The 15,615-nt window shown below is 43.9% G+C and overlaps 1 protein-coding gene across 2 annotated transcripts in view; it reads left to right on the forward strand.

Annotated features, from left to right (window-relative positions):
- Positions 1-15,615, forward strand: part of SLIT3 (slit guidance ligand 3) — a 747,204-nt gene that overhangs the window by 520,267 nt on the left and 211,322 nt on the right. For both annotated transcript variants that reach the window (XM_088451316.1, XM_088451322.1), the window contains one exon: positions 2,435-2,506. In XM_088451316.1, coding sequence (XP_088307442.1) covers positions 2,435-2,506 — 72 coding nt within the window. The remainder of the gene's footprint in view (positions 1-2,434; positions 2,507-15,615) is intronic.

Here is a 15,615-nt window from a genome sequence, read left to right on the forward strand (position 1 = left end):
ACAGACAATTTTTTATTTGCTTTTTTAAGTGTTAGTAAATGTGTGATTCAGCCCTAGAAACACATCGATGTTGATCAATTTTTTTATAGTTTTAAATTGATCTAAATCAATTTAAATTGTCTTTTAGGAAATATATCCCTAAGAGAATTATAGACATGTGACACTGGGTGACTGATAGTGTCTATAAGTAGATGCCAATGTCCTGCTCTTTATGCACATTCCTGCTCTAACGCACCATGAACATTATTTAGAGTTGGTAGCGCCTTGGTATCTTCATGTTAAGCGGGCAGTGTGTCTCATTCAGACCCGCTCGCGAGCGCAGGACGCTCGCAAGCGGGTCGATGGTACCCCAAATGCACATGCGCACGATGGAGGGAACTCCGTCGTGCGCATGCGCGAGACCCGAATAACGACGGCCAAGCAGTCGTTATGGGTCTCACACTAAAGGGGGCGTGCTGTCGATGGTGACTGACCTTTAGTGGGCGTGCCGGGGGCGTGGTTGCCAGACGGAGGCGTTCCTATGGGAACGCCTACCGTCTGGGTCCGGCCCCACTGACATCACTAGTGATGTCAGTGGGAGTGATTTTGGCTCTGATAGAGCCAAAATCACTCCAGGGATTGCGGCAGCGAGACCCTACCGCAGGGTCTCGTCGCAAGCCCGATGGTCGCGATGGTCTTGACCATCGCGACCATCATCATGGACGCTCGCATAAGCTGTGGGTGGTCACCCACAGCTATGCGAGCATCCAAGAGGTCGCTCCATTTTCAGGTAGGACGGCCCTGATTCAGAGCGAGCGCTCTGGTCAGAGCGTCCGGCTCTGAATCAGGCCCAGTGTTTCCACAATAGGTTGTCCAGGTGTAAGTTTACATCTTTTAACTGCTTTTTCCCCTAACTAGAAGCCCTAGATGTGTACAGGTTCTCCTGACGTTTCTTGAAAAATTTATATAAATGATGGAACGCATGCCATACAGGGCCGGCTCCAGGCGGAGCCGCGCCCTGTGCAGGACAGTACTTAGGCGCCAGTTACCTGTGTGCGGAGAAGCCTCGCGTAACATAAAATGGGGTGCAGCCTAATTACCATAGGCCATGCCCCTAAATGACGTTATTTGAGGGCATGCCCGTATGGCACGCCTCCTGTTAACGTCAGGCTGGGGGCGAGCCCAGCACTACGTCAGTAGCTGGGCTACCCCCAGCCCTCATCCTGCACTGAATGGATGCTGCGCACATGTATGCAGCACCCATTCCTCTTCTCCGGGGCCGGCACCGGTGGAGGTGCCCAACCTCCAGACTGCCCGCGAGACACTTTGCCCCGCGGGTGAAACAACGGGGCAGTGCCCAAAACGGGACTGCACCGCTGAAATCGGGAATGGTTGGGAGGGGTGCGCCCTCTATTGGGTGGCGCCCCTGTTCGACCACACTAGTCAACTGTGCCTCGAGCCGGCCCTGATGCCATAGCCATACCATTATTATTATATTATTAAATTGGACCCAGCGAATGCCAGCTCATGGGATCTCTCCCTCACATTTACACTTACCCCAGCTGCACTTTACCGCCATCCTGATTCCTTTCTCTCTATCCCTGCAGTGTGAGACCCCGCTCCAAATGCTGATGTCGAACTCAGGACAAGCCGTAGCGTATTATCATATAGGTTTTTACAATGATTAAGCTTAGAAAGCACCATTATGTTACACATTGCTGTACATTGAGTGAATCATGATACATAATAAATAACAGAGAAGATAAAGATGGCCTTGCTCATGTAAGGACTGCAGGGAACAGTCCATGTACACAGCAGCAGAGTAAGAATTATAGCTGGTTATATGTGGAATGTGTGGGCTACTGTGTATACAGTACTGTATGCTGTGTGTATTTCAGGGTCTCTTGACAAAATCAGTGGAAAAGGTTGCAAGTTAAGCAGCGATTTTATAGTGATTTGCATGAGAAAATTCATGGTTTGTTGCAATTTGCAGGTAAAGATATGAACATGAATGCCTGTATGAGGTCTCACAGGTACTGGTAGGCATGTGGATTAATGTTCATGACAATATATATTATTGCTATTACTGCCATTGAAACTTGTCAGCACTGCCAATTTCTAGACTTAACCTGGCTTTGAGTTTGCCCAGCATGATATGTTTGTATTGGGCATGTTAACATCAGCCTGCTGATACAAACTGTGCTAATCACTACCTGTTATTGAGTGCTCTGCTAGCCAAGTAATAATCTGTCATTTCATGTGTGATTGCCGGCTGCATAGAGAGAGAACAGATCCCAAGAGAATTCAGAAATTGCTCTTTGCATATTTGTCACCATGCTTGCCCACTGTGGTGTTGGAACACATTTATTAGCTTATATCAGTCGTGCTGTTCACATAATTATAACATGTTAACAGAACAATGGTATATGAATAATTCCTTTTCCTTTTCTTTTAGTACACTCAACAATAACAACATTACACGGATACCGCTCACTAGTTTCAACCACATGCCCAAGATTCGTACATTGTAAGTATTGTTTATTTTCTGCTCCATTAGACCTTTCTAAGTTCAGTAATGTTATAATGTATCAAGTTAGGACATGTCCAATGTGCTCTCTAGGTCAGGGGTATTCAACATGTGGCACTTCTGCTGCTGTGAAACTACGCACCCCTACCACAAATTTAGCATGCCCTAATGGCAAAACCATGGCAGGGCATGCTGGGATGTTTAGTTTCAAAGTCTCCTCCATGGGCTGGATTCAGTTTGCCTTGATCTCTTACCGTGTGAGGAACAGGGATGTAGCCTCTGACTTTAAGTCCAAGACCATTCAATTACTACAAACAGTTTTCCTTGTGTGGTAAATATGTGGCTAATGCATGTTAACCCATAAATTACAGGATAAGTACCCCAGAGCTATGGGTTAACATGTTCTCGGTGGCCACGATAAAAGCAGAAAGCCCAAATTCCTGTTCGAGCCTTAAGAGGTAATAAGAAGTTTGGATAAAAGGCAGCCTGCAGGCTGCCATGGGCTGTAATTGAATAGCCAAAGGTACTGTATTGTGGCTAATTCTAACCTTGAGCCTAATTGAATTCAGCCCCATGTCTATTTGTGTAGAGCTTCTTGAGTAATACATAGGGAGGAATTTGAAATCCAGAGATCCATTATTTACACAATATTGTTGTGACCAGACCATGGGCAGTAGGACGATAATGCTCCATGTGCCGCCCGTCCCCGAACAAGTCATGACATCACAATGAGGGGGCGGGACCACCAGAACCAGGAGACCATGCAGCTTACGGACTTGCCGCTGGCACCGAGCGCAGTAGGTAGAAGATGGGTACTTTGTGCGACTCTGCGGCAGCTTGCTGATGGGACTAGGCAGAAGCTGAGCACCCCGAAGCATCTGATGTTACACACTATAAGATTAGGGGTCTATTTACTAAGCAGTGTTAGGAGACAGAGTGAAAAGTGATAAGGTGCCAGCCAATCAACTCCCAACTTTTCAAACACAGCCTGTGAGATGACAGTTGGGAGCTGATTGGCTGGCACCTTATCACTTTCTTATCACTTTTCACTCTGTCTCCTAACACTGCTTAGTAAATAGACCCCATATTGTCTCCTGAGACCCGAAAAGAAATCCCCATCAACTGTGCAGTTATCGGGTGATAACTGCCAGTTGATGCATAGGTCCGTGAACTTATCACAGATCCTGTGCGTTAATGTCCAATAACCTGTGTTAACGCACATGTTTAACGTGCGCTAACAAGTTCATCTGGCGAATGCGGGAGGCTCATTGAATAGCCCGTGCTTTAAAGTTCGAAGCTACCTCCCGTTATTACCCACGGTAATTTACTGTGGGTACTTGAATTCCCCCTTTAGTCTCTTTCTCCTGCGGAAATTACCTTTCTTGTTCTTTGGAGGTGATAGCCTGTAATTTATATTTACCTCCATGTATTTTCCGCAGTCTCTCTTTGTGGACTGACATTAATAGTAGTCAGAATTAATTTAAACGATTAAGTAGAAGGATTTTTTTTCCCTTTGTTCTCATTAATGTTCTGTAATATTCATCCAGCCACCTCAGATCGATCAATCACAGCTGTCTGTTTCCAGAACGGAGTGGCTGCTGCCATTCTGTCTTTAGTTTAATTTTGAAGATGGCTTTGTAGATAGTTCCCTTGAGACTTTCAATGACTAATCCTGCTTTGCTGTAATTAAAGGAGAAAACAAAGACAAAAAATATCATAAATGGGATTTTTAAAACAAAGCTTTTCTATTCAATGGAAGGAGAAACACATTTACACCAAGCGTTTTCCCAATCTCTACAAATAGATTTTGTTCAGATTAATTTTAGAAACCATGGCTGAGTCTTGAAAAGTTAATTTCCTGTAAATATATCAGCTTTATTGTCAATATGTACATTTGATTTTAGTGCAGTTTATCATCACTTTGTGCATACTGCTGTATTGCCAAATCTGTCCACATTGTTCTATACTACAACATAATTGTGATGATGCGTAGTCACATTTATGCTGTGGCTTTGCTCAGAACACTGATTTCTCTGCAATAAAGTCTTTAAAAAGTGCTTAAGGGCTCCTGTATTGCTACCAGACCACCATTGTGTAATATATTGGTGCTGAGTCCTAAATCCTTTTCTGGATATATACTATAACAGCTCCTGATCTACCATGTTGGCAATGCAATGCAAGAAACAAACTAAAGATATATGCACAGAGCTCTTTGTACAGTAATAAAGGTTTTTTTTCTTACCTGCATGAAAAATCCTTTAGTTTGTTAATCTGCAGCTAGTGGGCATGAAATGGAAACACCAATGTAAAATGACTTAAGGGGCCTATCCATTACACGACTTTCTTTGTGAACAATCAGACCAAAACCAGGAGGTTTTGGTCGCATTGTTCACAAAGTCGTGTAATGGATAGCCAGCAAGGACCAGCGATGCGCGTGCACCTGGGTCCTTCCCGTCCCCAACTAACTAATGAACATGCCCGTCAACCTGACGATGCTCATCAGGTTTGGCATGTTCAGAGATAGGAGGTCGGTGACCTGAAGGTCTGAACACTAGACGGACGTTCAGTCTTTCAGGTCGCCTAGTGGATAGACCCCTTTAGTAGTGATTTGGGTTACCACGACTTGCACGAGTCTACCAGCATCTGAAATTGTGCAGGTGGGATGCAATGTGTACCTTCCACATGAAAATCACTCAAACTAACCACTGGTTGGTGATGTTGGATAATGCTCGCCAGGCACCATTACAGATTACACTAAAATGCTCCGCCAGTTCCAGGTATGGAGACTGAGAAGGCAATGACATATGGAAATCACTATATGATCCCTCCATCCCTGTCCGCCTCCTTCTGCCAGACATCGGGGGTCTTGTGCGAATGCGTGACCTGTAGGCCACGCATGTGCACTAGTTTCACTGCTCCAAAAGGAGTAGTGAAAAAACAAGGGGAGACAGCTGCTGAAATGATAATCAGCTGTCTACCCTTGAATTGCTTTGGCGCTCGCGTCGAGTAAGACCGTTAATTATTGGGGTCCGTTCAGATAGAATGCTGAATAGAGCCCTAATACACAGACATTGGGGTAAATTTACTAAGATGGGAGTTCTATTAAGAAGTGATGTTGCCCATAGCAACCAATCAGATTCCAGGTATTATCTTCTAGAGGGTGCTAGATAAATGAGAAGTAGAATCTGATTGGTTGCTTTGGGCAACATCACTTCTTAATAGAACTCCCATCTTAGTAAATTTACCTCATCATGTGTTTTCAGGACCATAACTGCTCTTTGTTTTCCCTCAGGGCCTGATTTATCAACAAGTTTTTTCACTCACGAGTGATAAAACTCGTTGCATATGATAAATGGTGCTCCAGCCAATCAGCTCCCAACTGTCATTTATCAAACAGATGACAGTTGGGAACTGATTGGTTGGAGCACTATTTATCATATGCAACGAGTTTGGAGAACCACAAGTACCAGCATGCAGGGCATTAAGGGCCCGCTGGTACCTCTAGTTAACCTGCAAAAGAAATATATAATAAACACAAAACACACACACCGTGAAAGTAGAACTTTATTGCACTCACACTCACACATACTCACTTACAATGCCTGTACAAGTCGTCTTCTCCATGTAGACATCTACATCTTCTTAAAACAAAAAAATGCGAAGTCCTGAACCTGGATATAATTACTGTCCTCTAAGGTCAGTACTTCCCGAATGACAGCTCAGCAAGCCTCCGCCTGTCTTAGCCAATGAACGGTACCCTCCATTGACTTGGTGAGAACTGCTAGGTTACTAAAGGTTCCCAGGCCTGGGGTGCCTTGAAGAGGGGGAACCTTTTTTTGGGGGGTTCCCACCTCCCCAGGGACCCCTGGCCTGGGCTGACTAGCAGTCAGGTATGATGCTTTGGCCAGGGGACCCGGTGAAAGGGTACCCCGGCTGTGGAATTACATCCCCGATAAAGTCCGGTGCTGGTTTTGGAAATACGGGGGACCCCAACGTCTTTTGTCCCCCGTATTTTGAAAATCAGGACCATTTCACTGAGTCCAGTGCTGTTTGTCCAAAATTGTGCTTATAGTGGGGGACCCAGTGTAATATTTTTTTTAACACTTTACACAATTTTTACACACAGAAGCATGCACAGATCTCACTGATCTGTGCATGCATGTGTAATTCATACCTGGTCATGCTAAAATCACCAGTATGAAGCAAGTCTATTAGTTTGGGGATTTGAAGTTCGATTTTGAGTGGGATTCAATTTTACAGTCAGGTGCATAAATATTGGGACATTGACAGAATTTTCATATTTTGGCCTCTATTCACCACCACAATGGCTTTGAAATGAAACAAACAAGATGTGCTTTAACTGCAGACTTTCAGATTTCATTTGAGGGTAGTTACATCCAAATCAGGTGAACGGTGTAGGAATTACAATGATTTCTATATGTGCTTCCCACTTTTTAAGGGGCCAAAAGTAATGGGACAAACTAAACAATCCTAAATCTAACTTTCACTTTTTAATGCTTTGTTGCAAATCCTTTGCAGGCAATTATAGTCTGAAGTCTGGAACGCATAGACAACACCAGACGCTGGGTTTCATCCCTGGTGATGCTCTGCCAGGCCTCTACTGCAAATGTCTTCAGTTCCTGCTTGTTATTGGGGCATTTTCCCTTCAGTTTTGTCTTCATCAAGTGAAATGCATGCTCAAATCGGATTCAGGTCAGGAGATTGACTTGGCCATTGCATAACATTCCACTTTTTAGCCTTAAAAAACTCTTTGGTTGCTTTTGCAGTATGCTTCGGGTCATTGTCCATCTGCACTGTGAAGCGTCGTCCAATGAGTTCTGAAGCATTTGACTGAATATGAGCATATAATATTGCCCGAAACACTTCAGAATTCATTCTGCTGCGTTTGTCAGCAGTCACATCATCAATAAATACAAGAGAACCAGTTCCATTGGCAGCCGTACACGCCCACGCCATGACACTACCACCACCATGCTTCACTAATGAGGTGGTATGTTTTGGATCATGAGCAGTTCCTTTCCTTCTTCATACTCTTCTCTTCCCATCACTCTGGTACAAGTTGATCTTTGTCTCATCTGTCCATAGGATGTTGTTCCAGAACTGTAATGGCTTTTTAGATGTTGTTTGGCAAACTCTAATCTGGTCTTCCTGTTTTTGTGGCTCACCAATGGTTTACATCTTGTGGTGAACCCTCTATATTCACTCCTGTGAAGTCTTCTCTTGATTGTTGACTTTGACACATATACACCTACCTCCTGGAGAGTGTTCTTGATTTGGCCAACTGTTGTGAAGGGGTTTAGGGAAATAATTCTTCTGTCATCCACCACAGTTGTTTTCCGTGGTCTTCCGGGTCTTTTGGTGTTGCTGATCTCTCCGGTGCGTTCTTTTTTTTTAAGAATATTCCAACAGTTGATTTGGCCACACCTAATGTTTTTGCTATCTCTCTGATGGGTTTGTTTTGATTTTTCAGCCTAATGATGGCTTGCTTCACTGATAGTGACAGCTCTTTGGATCTCATATTGAGAGTCGACAGCAACTGATTCCAAATGCAAATGTCACACCTAGAATCAACTCCAGACCTATTACCTGCTTAATTGATAATGAAATAACGAGGGAATAGCCCACACCTGTCCATGAAATAGCTTTTGAGTTGATAGTCCCATTACTTTTGGCCCCTTAAAAAGTGGGAGGCACATATAGAAACCGTTGTAATTCCTACACCGTTGACCTGATTTGGATGTAATTACCCTCAAATTAAACCTGAAAGTCTGCAGTTAAAGCACATCTTGTTTGTTTCATTTCAAAGCCATTGTGGTGGTGAATAGAGACCAAAATATGAAAATTCTGTCAATGTCCCAATTTTTATGCACCTGACTGTATGTTCGATTTGACATTCGGTTTTGCCCTTAGTCAAATCTAATGTGAATTCACTCAAAACTCAAATTCGAACATTAGTAAATATACTCCTAGATCTGTTAACCCAACCACAATTTTTGAATGTCAAGATTGCCAGTCTTGGTGAAGTTTCTATAAAAACAAACCAAGCATCAATGTTTATCCATGTACCTGTTCTACCAGGCAGTGGTGTAACTTCATCCCAGTTGCCCGGAGGCAAGATAGATGTTGGCGCCCCCCCATTTCCCATGCTGACTCTTCAACTTTGTAAAACCAATGACATGCCCTTGACATCTCTATGAAAATGAGTTGTATTATTTGATTCATTATTTAAATGATGCATGTCATGTGCAATAGTGTAAACATTTCTCATTCTGTTTGCAATCTTTTGTGACTGCCAGACAATACGGAGAGCATTTTAGTGAGGCTAGACAATACTCAGTGCATTTTTAAGGAGTACCATACATTACTGATAGCAATTTAGTAACTGCCATAGACAACTGAAAGTATTTTTGTGACTGCCAGACAATATGGAGAGCATTATAGTGACCACCATATAATGCAGAGAACATCACAGCAACCACCATATATATGCAGAGGATGTCACAGTGACTGCTATATATTGCAGGAAGCATCAGTGACCGCCATATAATGCAGAGAGCATCAGTGCCCACCATATACAGAGAGCATTGCAGTGCCCACCATATAATACAGAGACCATCAGTGCCTACCATATGCAGAGAGCGTTGCAGTGCCCACCATATAATTTAGAAAGCATTGCAGTGCCCGCCATATAATGCCCACCATATACGAGTGTTGCAGTGCCCATCATATAATGCAGAATGTTGCAGTGCCCACCATATAATGCAGAGTATTGCCGTGCCCGCCATATAATGCAGATTGTTGCAGTGCCCGCCATATAATGCAGAGTGTTGCAGTGCCTTCTATGTAATGAAAGGAGTGTCACAGTGACCTCTATATAATGCAGAGTATGTCACAGTAACCCCAATATAATGCAGAGTGTCGCTCTGCCCGTCAGATAATGCGGAGTGTTGCAGTGCCTTCGATGTAATGAAGGGATTGTCACAGTGACCCCCATATAATGCAGAGTATGTCACAGTGACCCCGATATATTGCAGAGTGTCGCAGTGCCCACCATGTAATGTAGAGAGTGTTACAATGCCCACCATATAATGCAGAGTGTCACAGTGTCTGCCATGTAATGTAGAGAGTGTCGCAGTGCCTGCCATGTAATGCAAAGTGTCACAGTGCCCACCATGTAATGCAGAGGGTCGCAGTGCTCACATATAATGCAGAGTGTCACAGTGCCCGCCATGTAATGCAGAGGGTCGCAGTGCTCACCATATAATGCAGAGTATCACAGTGTCCGCCACATACTGCAGAGTGTTGCAATGCCCACCAGATAATGCATAGTGTCGCAGTGCCCGCCATGTAATGTAGAGTGTCACAGTGCCCACCATGTAATGCAGAGTGTCACAGTGCCTGCCATGTAATGCAGAAGGTTGCACTGCTCACCATATAATGCAGAGTGTCACAGTGCCTGCTATCTACTGCAGAGTGTTGCAATGCTCACCATATAATGCAGTATGTTCTGGTGTCTTCCATGTAAAGCAGTGTTGCAGTGCCCACTATGTAATGAAGAGTGTTGCAGTGCCCAGAATTGACCCACATTTAACACAGATAATATGAATACACTACACAGTGACACATTATTAATATACCCTCTCCCCACATACAACATTATTAATGGAGGAGAGGTGCCCCCTGCAGGGCTAGCGTCGAGCGGCGACCGCCTCCATTGTCTCTGCCAGTTCCGCCCCTGCTACCAGGTAACTGGCCCCCTTATAGAGTAATAGAGTAACAATGTATAATTTGAGTGCACAGTCTTGAACCTGACATTAGAGGAGGGGTGGGGCTCTCAGACTTTGGGGCCCACTGAGGAATCCCGTGTACCCCTGTGGGCCAGTCTGACCTTGGTGAAAGCCCTTGTTTTCAGTATACTTGGCACTCCTTATTTACCCAGTTGTTTACATGTTTTTGTCCACTATCTCTATTTGCAATATGACACACAACTGCCATTAGTTACTTTACATAAATCTCTGTGTAATATAATGCTAAAGGACTTGGGTCAATTTAATCAGCAACATTTGATCTTTTCTAGAGATCTTGCACACAGTACATTTCTTCCTGACCATGAGGAGGTGTGTTGTCATAGTAGCGGTTGTGTACATTCCTTATATGACTGTTCCTCTATGTCTACAAACAGAATTTATGACTTGTCCGTGTTTAAATATGGGTACATTGCATTATTTGCAGATCATTCTTCTTTAAATCATACTGTATACCGATGTTTAGCCTTGAGAACATACTTTTATCACCAGGACTTTGCAATTTGGCCGGGTGAAAACACTCATCCTAAGTATCTAGTTAGTACTATGATGCTAGATTAATAGGGGTATCCAATTAGCTCCAAACATTGTGCGGGTGCTAATGGATTCCCTGGGGCTATCCAATTAGCCCCAAAGTTAGCCTGATGCCGGCACTTATCGGGGATTTTTTACGGGACCTGATGTGTTTTGAAAAATAATCCACGATAAGTGCCGTGTTTTCACCCCAAAAAAGGCAAAAACACATAGGTCTGCGAGCTTATCGTGGACCCTATGTGTATTCGTGAGACATATTCTATTATTTAGTTTGAAATAATAGGATAGGGTGAAAAAAAGTCGGCGAAAAACGGGTATAATTGGCGAAATATCCCTGTTTCCCAAAGGAAAGTGTAGCACAATGGAGGAATAAGTACACAATCTATGATAAAAAAAGGCAAAACACAGGACCTATACGGAAGACCCCCGCAGTGCATCGGTATGCTTAATTTGTGACTTTATACCATTTCCTTTGCTACAAAAATACTAATCTTAAACAGCTAGTACTCTATAAGCCAGTAAGATGCAAATTTGAGGGAAAAGGTCCTTGGATGCAGCCACTGGCTTCAGCATGCGCAGAGAACGGGGCAGACATCCCCATTTTCTGGAACGCTGCCCTTTACCGCCCCCAAATGCAAGTAGCATCTAAATCATTGCAGAAACAGATTTGTGCAGATCTGCAAACATTAGAGATGTGTGTAGTAGGTATTACCGTCGGACGCATGTCTGGTGGTTCAAATCCCGACAGCGGCAGCCCGACAAGGATGAAATCCCGATCGTCCCTAAGGTAAGTATCGCTAACCTATTCCTCCCCCTAACCCTAACCCTCCCTTAGGGGTGCCTAACCCTAACCTCCCCCCCAAGTGCCTAACCCTAATCCCCCCCTAAGTGCCTAAGCCTAAACTTAAGTCCCCCGGGGGGGTGCCTGACCCTAACCTCCCCCCGGGGGTGCCTAACCCTAACCCCCTCTTCCCCTAGCCTAACCCCAACCTCCCGGGGGGGGGGTGCTAACCCTAAGTCCCTCCCGGGAGCACTAAACCTAACCCTCCCCCCCCCCGCGGCTATCCGCACCCGGCGCCCAGCATCACTTGAATCGGGATGGTGGGCGTTGGTCTTCTGGCGTCTGGTTAATGACAGGTGTCTAGCTTTAGATGCCTGTCGTTAGTACCACGCCGGGATTAGAACGTCTGGAAGCCGGCGGTCGGGATTTAGACCGTCGGCTTCCAAACTACATCCCTTAGAGATGTACATACATATCGAAATTTAAATAACATCCCTGAATTAGGCCCAAAGTGCCCAGTCTGTGTAAAACAGATAAAGATAGATCCGATACCAGTAACCTCGCCATGCATCATTATGCTTTATCTGTGACTTTATGTTAATTCCTTTGCAACAAAAAAAATAGTTCTAAGTATCTAGAACACTATACAAACTAGGACACAAAATTAAGGAAAAATAAGCAAAATTGAGGAAAAGGTGCACAGCATGGAAATGTAGTTGGCCAAAACCATGTTACAGGAACATGAAACAGACATGTCAATCACTATACTACTTACAGACCTTGCCACACCAATGGCACAGAAATATAAAGAAATGTGTAACACCAGCTCACCAACATTTAAAGTAGGTGAGTGGTCATAGGGTTGATGGCTTCTTAAAGGCTATAAACTTCTGGCTGTGCCTTCACTGAGTCTTTCTTGTTGATTGTAGTTGGTGTAGATCACTATGTGTAGGCTCATGTAAACCCATGACCTAATGCATATAGGTAGTAAACAAATTAACCTATTATCCCAATGTCCCTGTAGTGGCATAGGTGTAGGAGAATAACCCAAAAGGCTTGGTAATTATTGTATTAAAAGAGATACTGTAGTAATAGGTAGAATGAACAACTATTATACTGCTTATGTTATAAATTTACAATATTTTCCTAGATTGAGGTATAGTTGCTGATAGGAGAAAATCCCCCTCTAGTTAGTGATCTAACATGGTTATACTGTACAAGTTAACCTCTACATATATTTTAATATATATTACACTATCCAAACCTACTACATGTAATACCACCTGTAACTAAAAGAGCCTTTTGATAGGTTATAGTAACAACTGATAATTTACTATTCAACCCTTATTGCCAGTACACCTTTATATCCTTCATTTCTTTGCACAGACTCGCCTAGAAGATAACCTGACTGTAGAAGTGGTATAATAGAAGGATTGTACTTAGAATGACGATATTCATGAAATTACAGGTTTAGATTAGGCTGCAGTTAGGTCTAGGGGAGAGCTGTGTTAATGTTAGGTTTGGGGTTATGGTAGTGTTAGGTCTCTAACAGTAAAAAAAAAATATGTCAACATGCTGACTATTGACATGCACAATGTCAACATTAGGGCCCTCATTCAGAGGCGCTCGCAAGAAGCGAGCGCTCGTTCTGAATGAGGGCGCCCGCTTGTATTTTTAAGTGCAGCCTCCTGGTCGCTAACTAAGCTGTGGGTTACCACCCACAGCTTTAGCGACCGATCAGGTTGATAGTCGCGATGGTCAAGACCATCGCAACCATCAGGGTTTGCGACGAGACCCTAAGGTTGGGTCTCGGCAACCGCAAGCCCCAGGGAGCTTCCTGCTCTGATCGAGCAGGAAGCTCTCCACTGACATCACTGCTGATGTCAGTGCGGCCGCCCACAAAACGGCAGGCGTTTGTGAAACCACCCCCCCCACGCCTATGTTAAAAATCAGACCATGTCATCATTCTGATGTCAACATTTTGTGCCACATCTATAATACACTTCCCCCACCTCTTAATAATGATAATGAATTCTATCACTTAGTATCAAAGTTCTTGTCATGATTAAAATGTCTGCATAATACTCACTCTCACTGTCTCTCACTCTCTTCCATATAATTTGGAGACATTTTAATCATGAATACAGCCAAAAAGCTATTTATTCCAGAAGTGGGTAATCCAAAACTATAGCTATCACAGATCTGTTCTAGATCACAGGTTCTCAAGCACGGTCCTCAGGACCCCAAACAGTGCATGTTTTCCAGGTCTCCTCACAGAATTGCAAGTGAAATAATTAGCTCCACCTGTGGATCTTTTAATATTTGTCAGCCAGTAATGAATACACCTGTGCACCTGCCATGAGACCAATGGCGTCCCTCCCCACGGTGACACCCGGTGCGGGGAGGGACGCCATGCGCTCGGCACCTGCCGAAATGGGGGCGTGGCCTTCGGGAGGGGGTGTGTTGGAGGCTTGGCGTCGCATGGCGGGCCTTCGGGAGGGGCGTGGCCTCGCGGCGCGAACTCGGCTCGTGGCCGTGGTTAACAAAATGATACATTAGGTATCAATGGGGTGATGCCCGGCGGGGGGTGCAGGAGGTGCGGGCATGGGCAGTGCCGGCTCCCTCACTGACAGGAGCCGAGTGCTGCACTTAATGCTATAGTGCAGCACCCGGCTCCTGTCACTGAGGGGGATCCTGCACCTTGGTGTCACCCCTCGGCGGGTGACACCCGGGTGCGGGCCGCACCCCTCGCACCCGCCTTGTGACGCCACTGCATGAGACCTGGAAAATATGTACTGTGTGGCGTCCTGAGGACCGAATTTGAGAACTAATGTTCTAGATTAATACGCTAGATACAATTAAGCTGAAACACTTAATAGAAGAATTACGTGTGGAAGTTTTTTCTTATGTATTGTGGTTTAATTGTTCGTTTATCTGTTGAATATTTGTTGCTGTTTATGCAAATTGACTCTTTGTCTGTACTCAAGGACCTTGTATTTTGATCTCATGAAGTGACTAATGTCTATTGTGACATATTTTTTGCTCATGTGTATTTGAATATTGTTCTACTATTTATAATTGTCTTACCCCAGTAATTTAAATAATTAATTAAAAGTACATTTTTAACATATTTTTAAATGAGGTGTGCCCCATATATTTGAGTATTCTTTTTCTCTTTTCCTATATAGCTATTGGCCTTGATCAGTATTAGTATAGCAATATGTATTTATTTAAGTTATGTTAGTTATTTTATTTTCTAGTAATATTTCAACACTGGTGGCGCATCTCTGAGAGGTGGTGGTTTTGTCTTGCCCCTAGTCCGGCACACTAATTCTTTGTTTTGCTACTTCTTTGTTTGTAAGTAATTGAAAAATGTCATTAAGTCCCAAAACATTGTGTTTTTTTTATGTCATCTACTACTCAATAAAATTGAGTGAATAGCTCTTGAACATTAAGGTATAACCCTGGATTCTTTTTGATTGGACCATGTGAGACTGCTGTGAGGGCAGCATTGTTCCGGTGAGCTACAAGTGAATGATTGCCCTGCATTCATTTGTGGCTAATAAAACACTATTGGGGCACACAGGAGATGTGATAGAAATCAGCTAGAAAACATTGTGCGGCAGGATGCAGAACTATTTCCTGTGATTTGGCAGTGCAGGACTGTCACTGCTCCATCCATTTCATGTTGTTACCTCCTATTGATCTTGTCTCCGTGATTACAACCAGCAAGAATTAGTTTGCATTGATCTGCTTCCGTGGTTTTTTTTCATTGTTGAAGCAGCTTCATTTATGTGAAACACTGCACGGTATCCATTTTCTTAATGGAGAATGTCCCGCTGTCTGTGCATCTGTGCAGGCTGCTGTGTTCAGGGAGGGGATATTTTAAAACTGAACAGGGCTACAGCACCGTGGTGCCAACGTTCCTCCTCTGATTAGATGCAGCACTGCTCCAACCTTATGAATGT

Source organism: Taudactylus pleione, unplaced genomic scaffold (genome assembly GCF_031769625.1).
Source record: "Taudactylus pleione unplaced genomic scaffold, aTauple2 ptg000025l, whole genome shotgun sequence".
NCBI classification, from domain to species: Eukaryota; Metazoa; Chordata; class Amphibia; order Anura; family Myobatrachidae; genus Taudactylus; species Taudactylus pleione.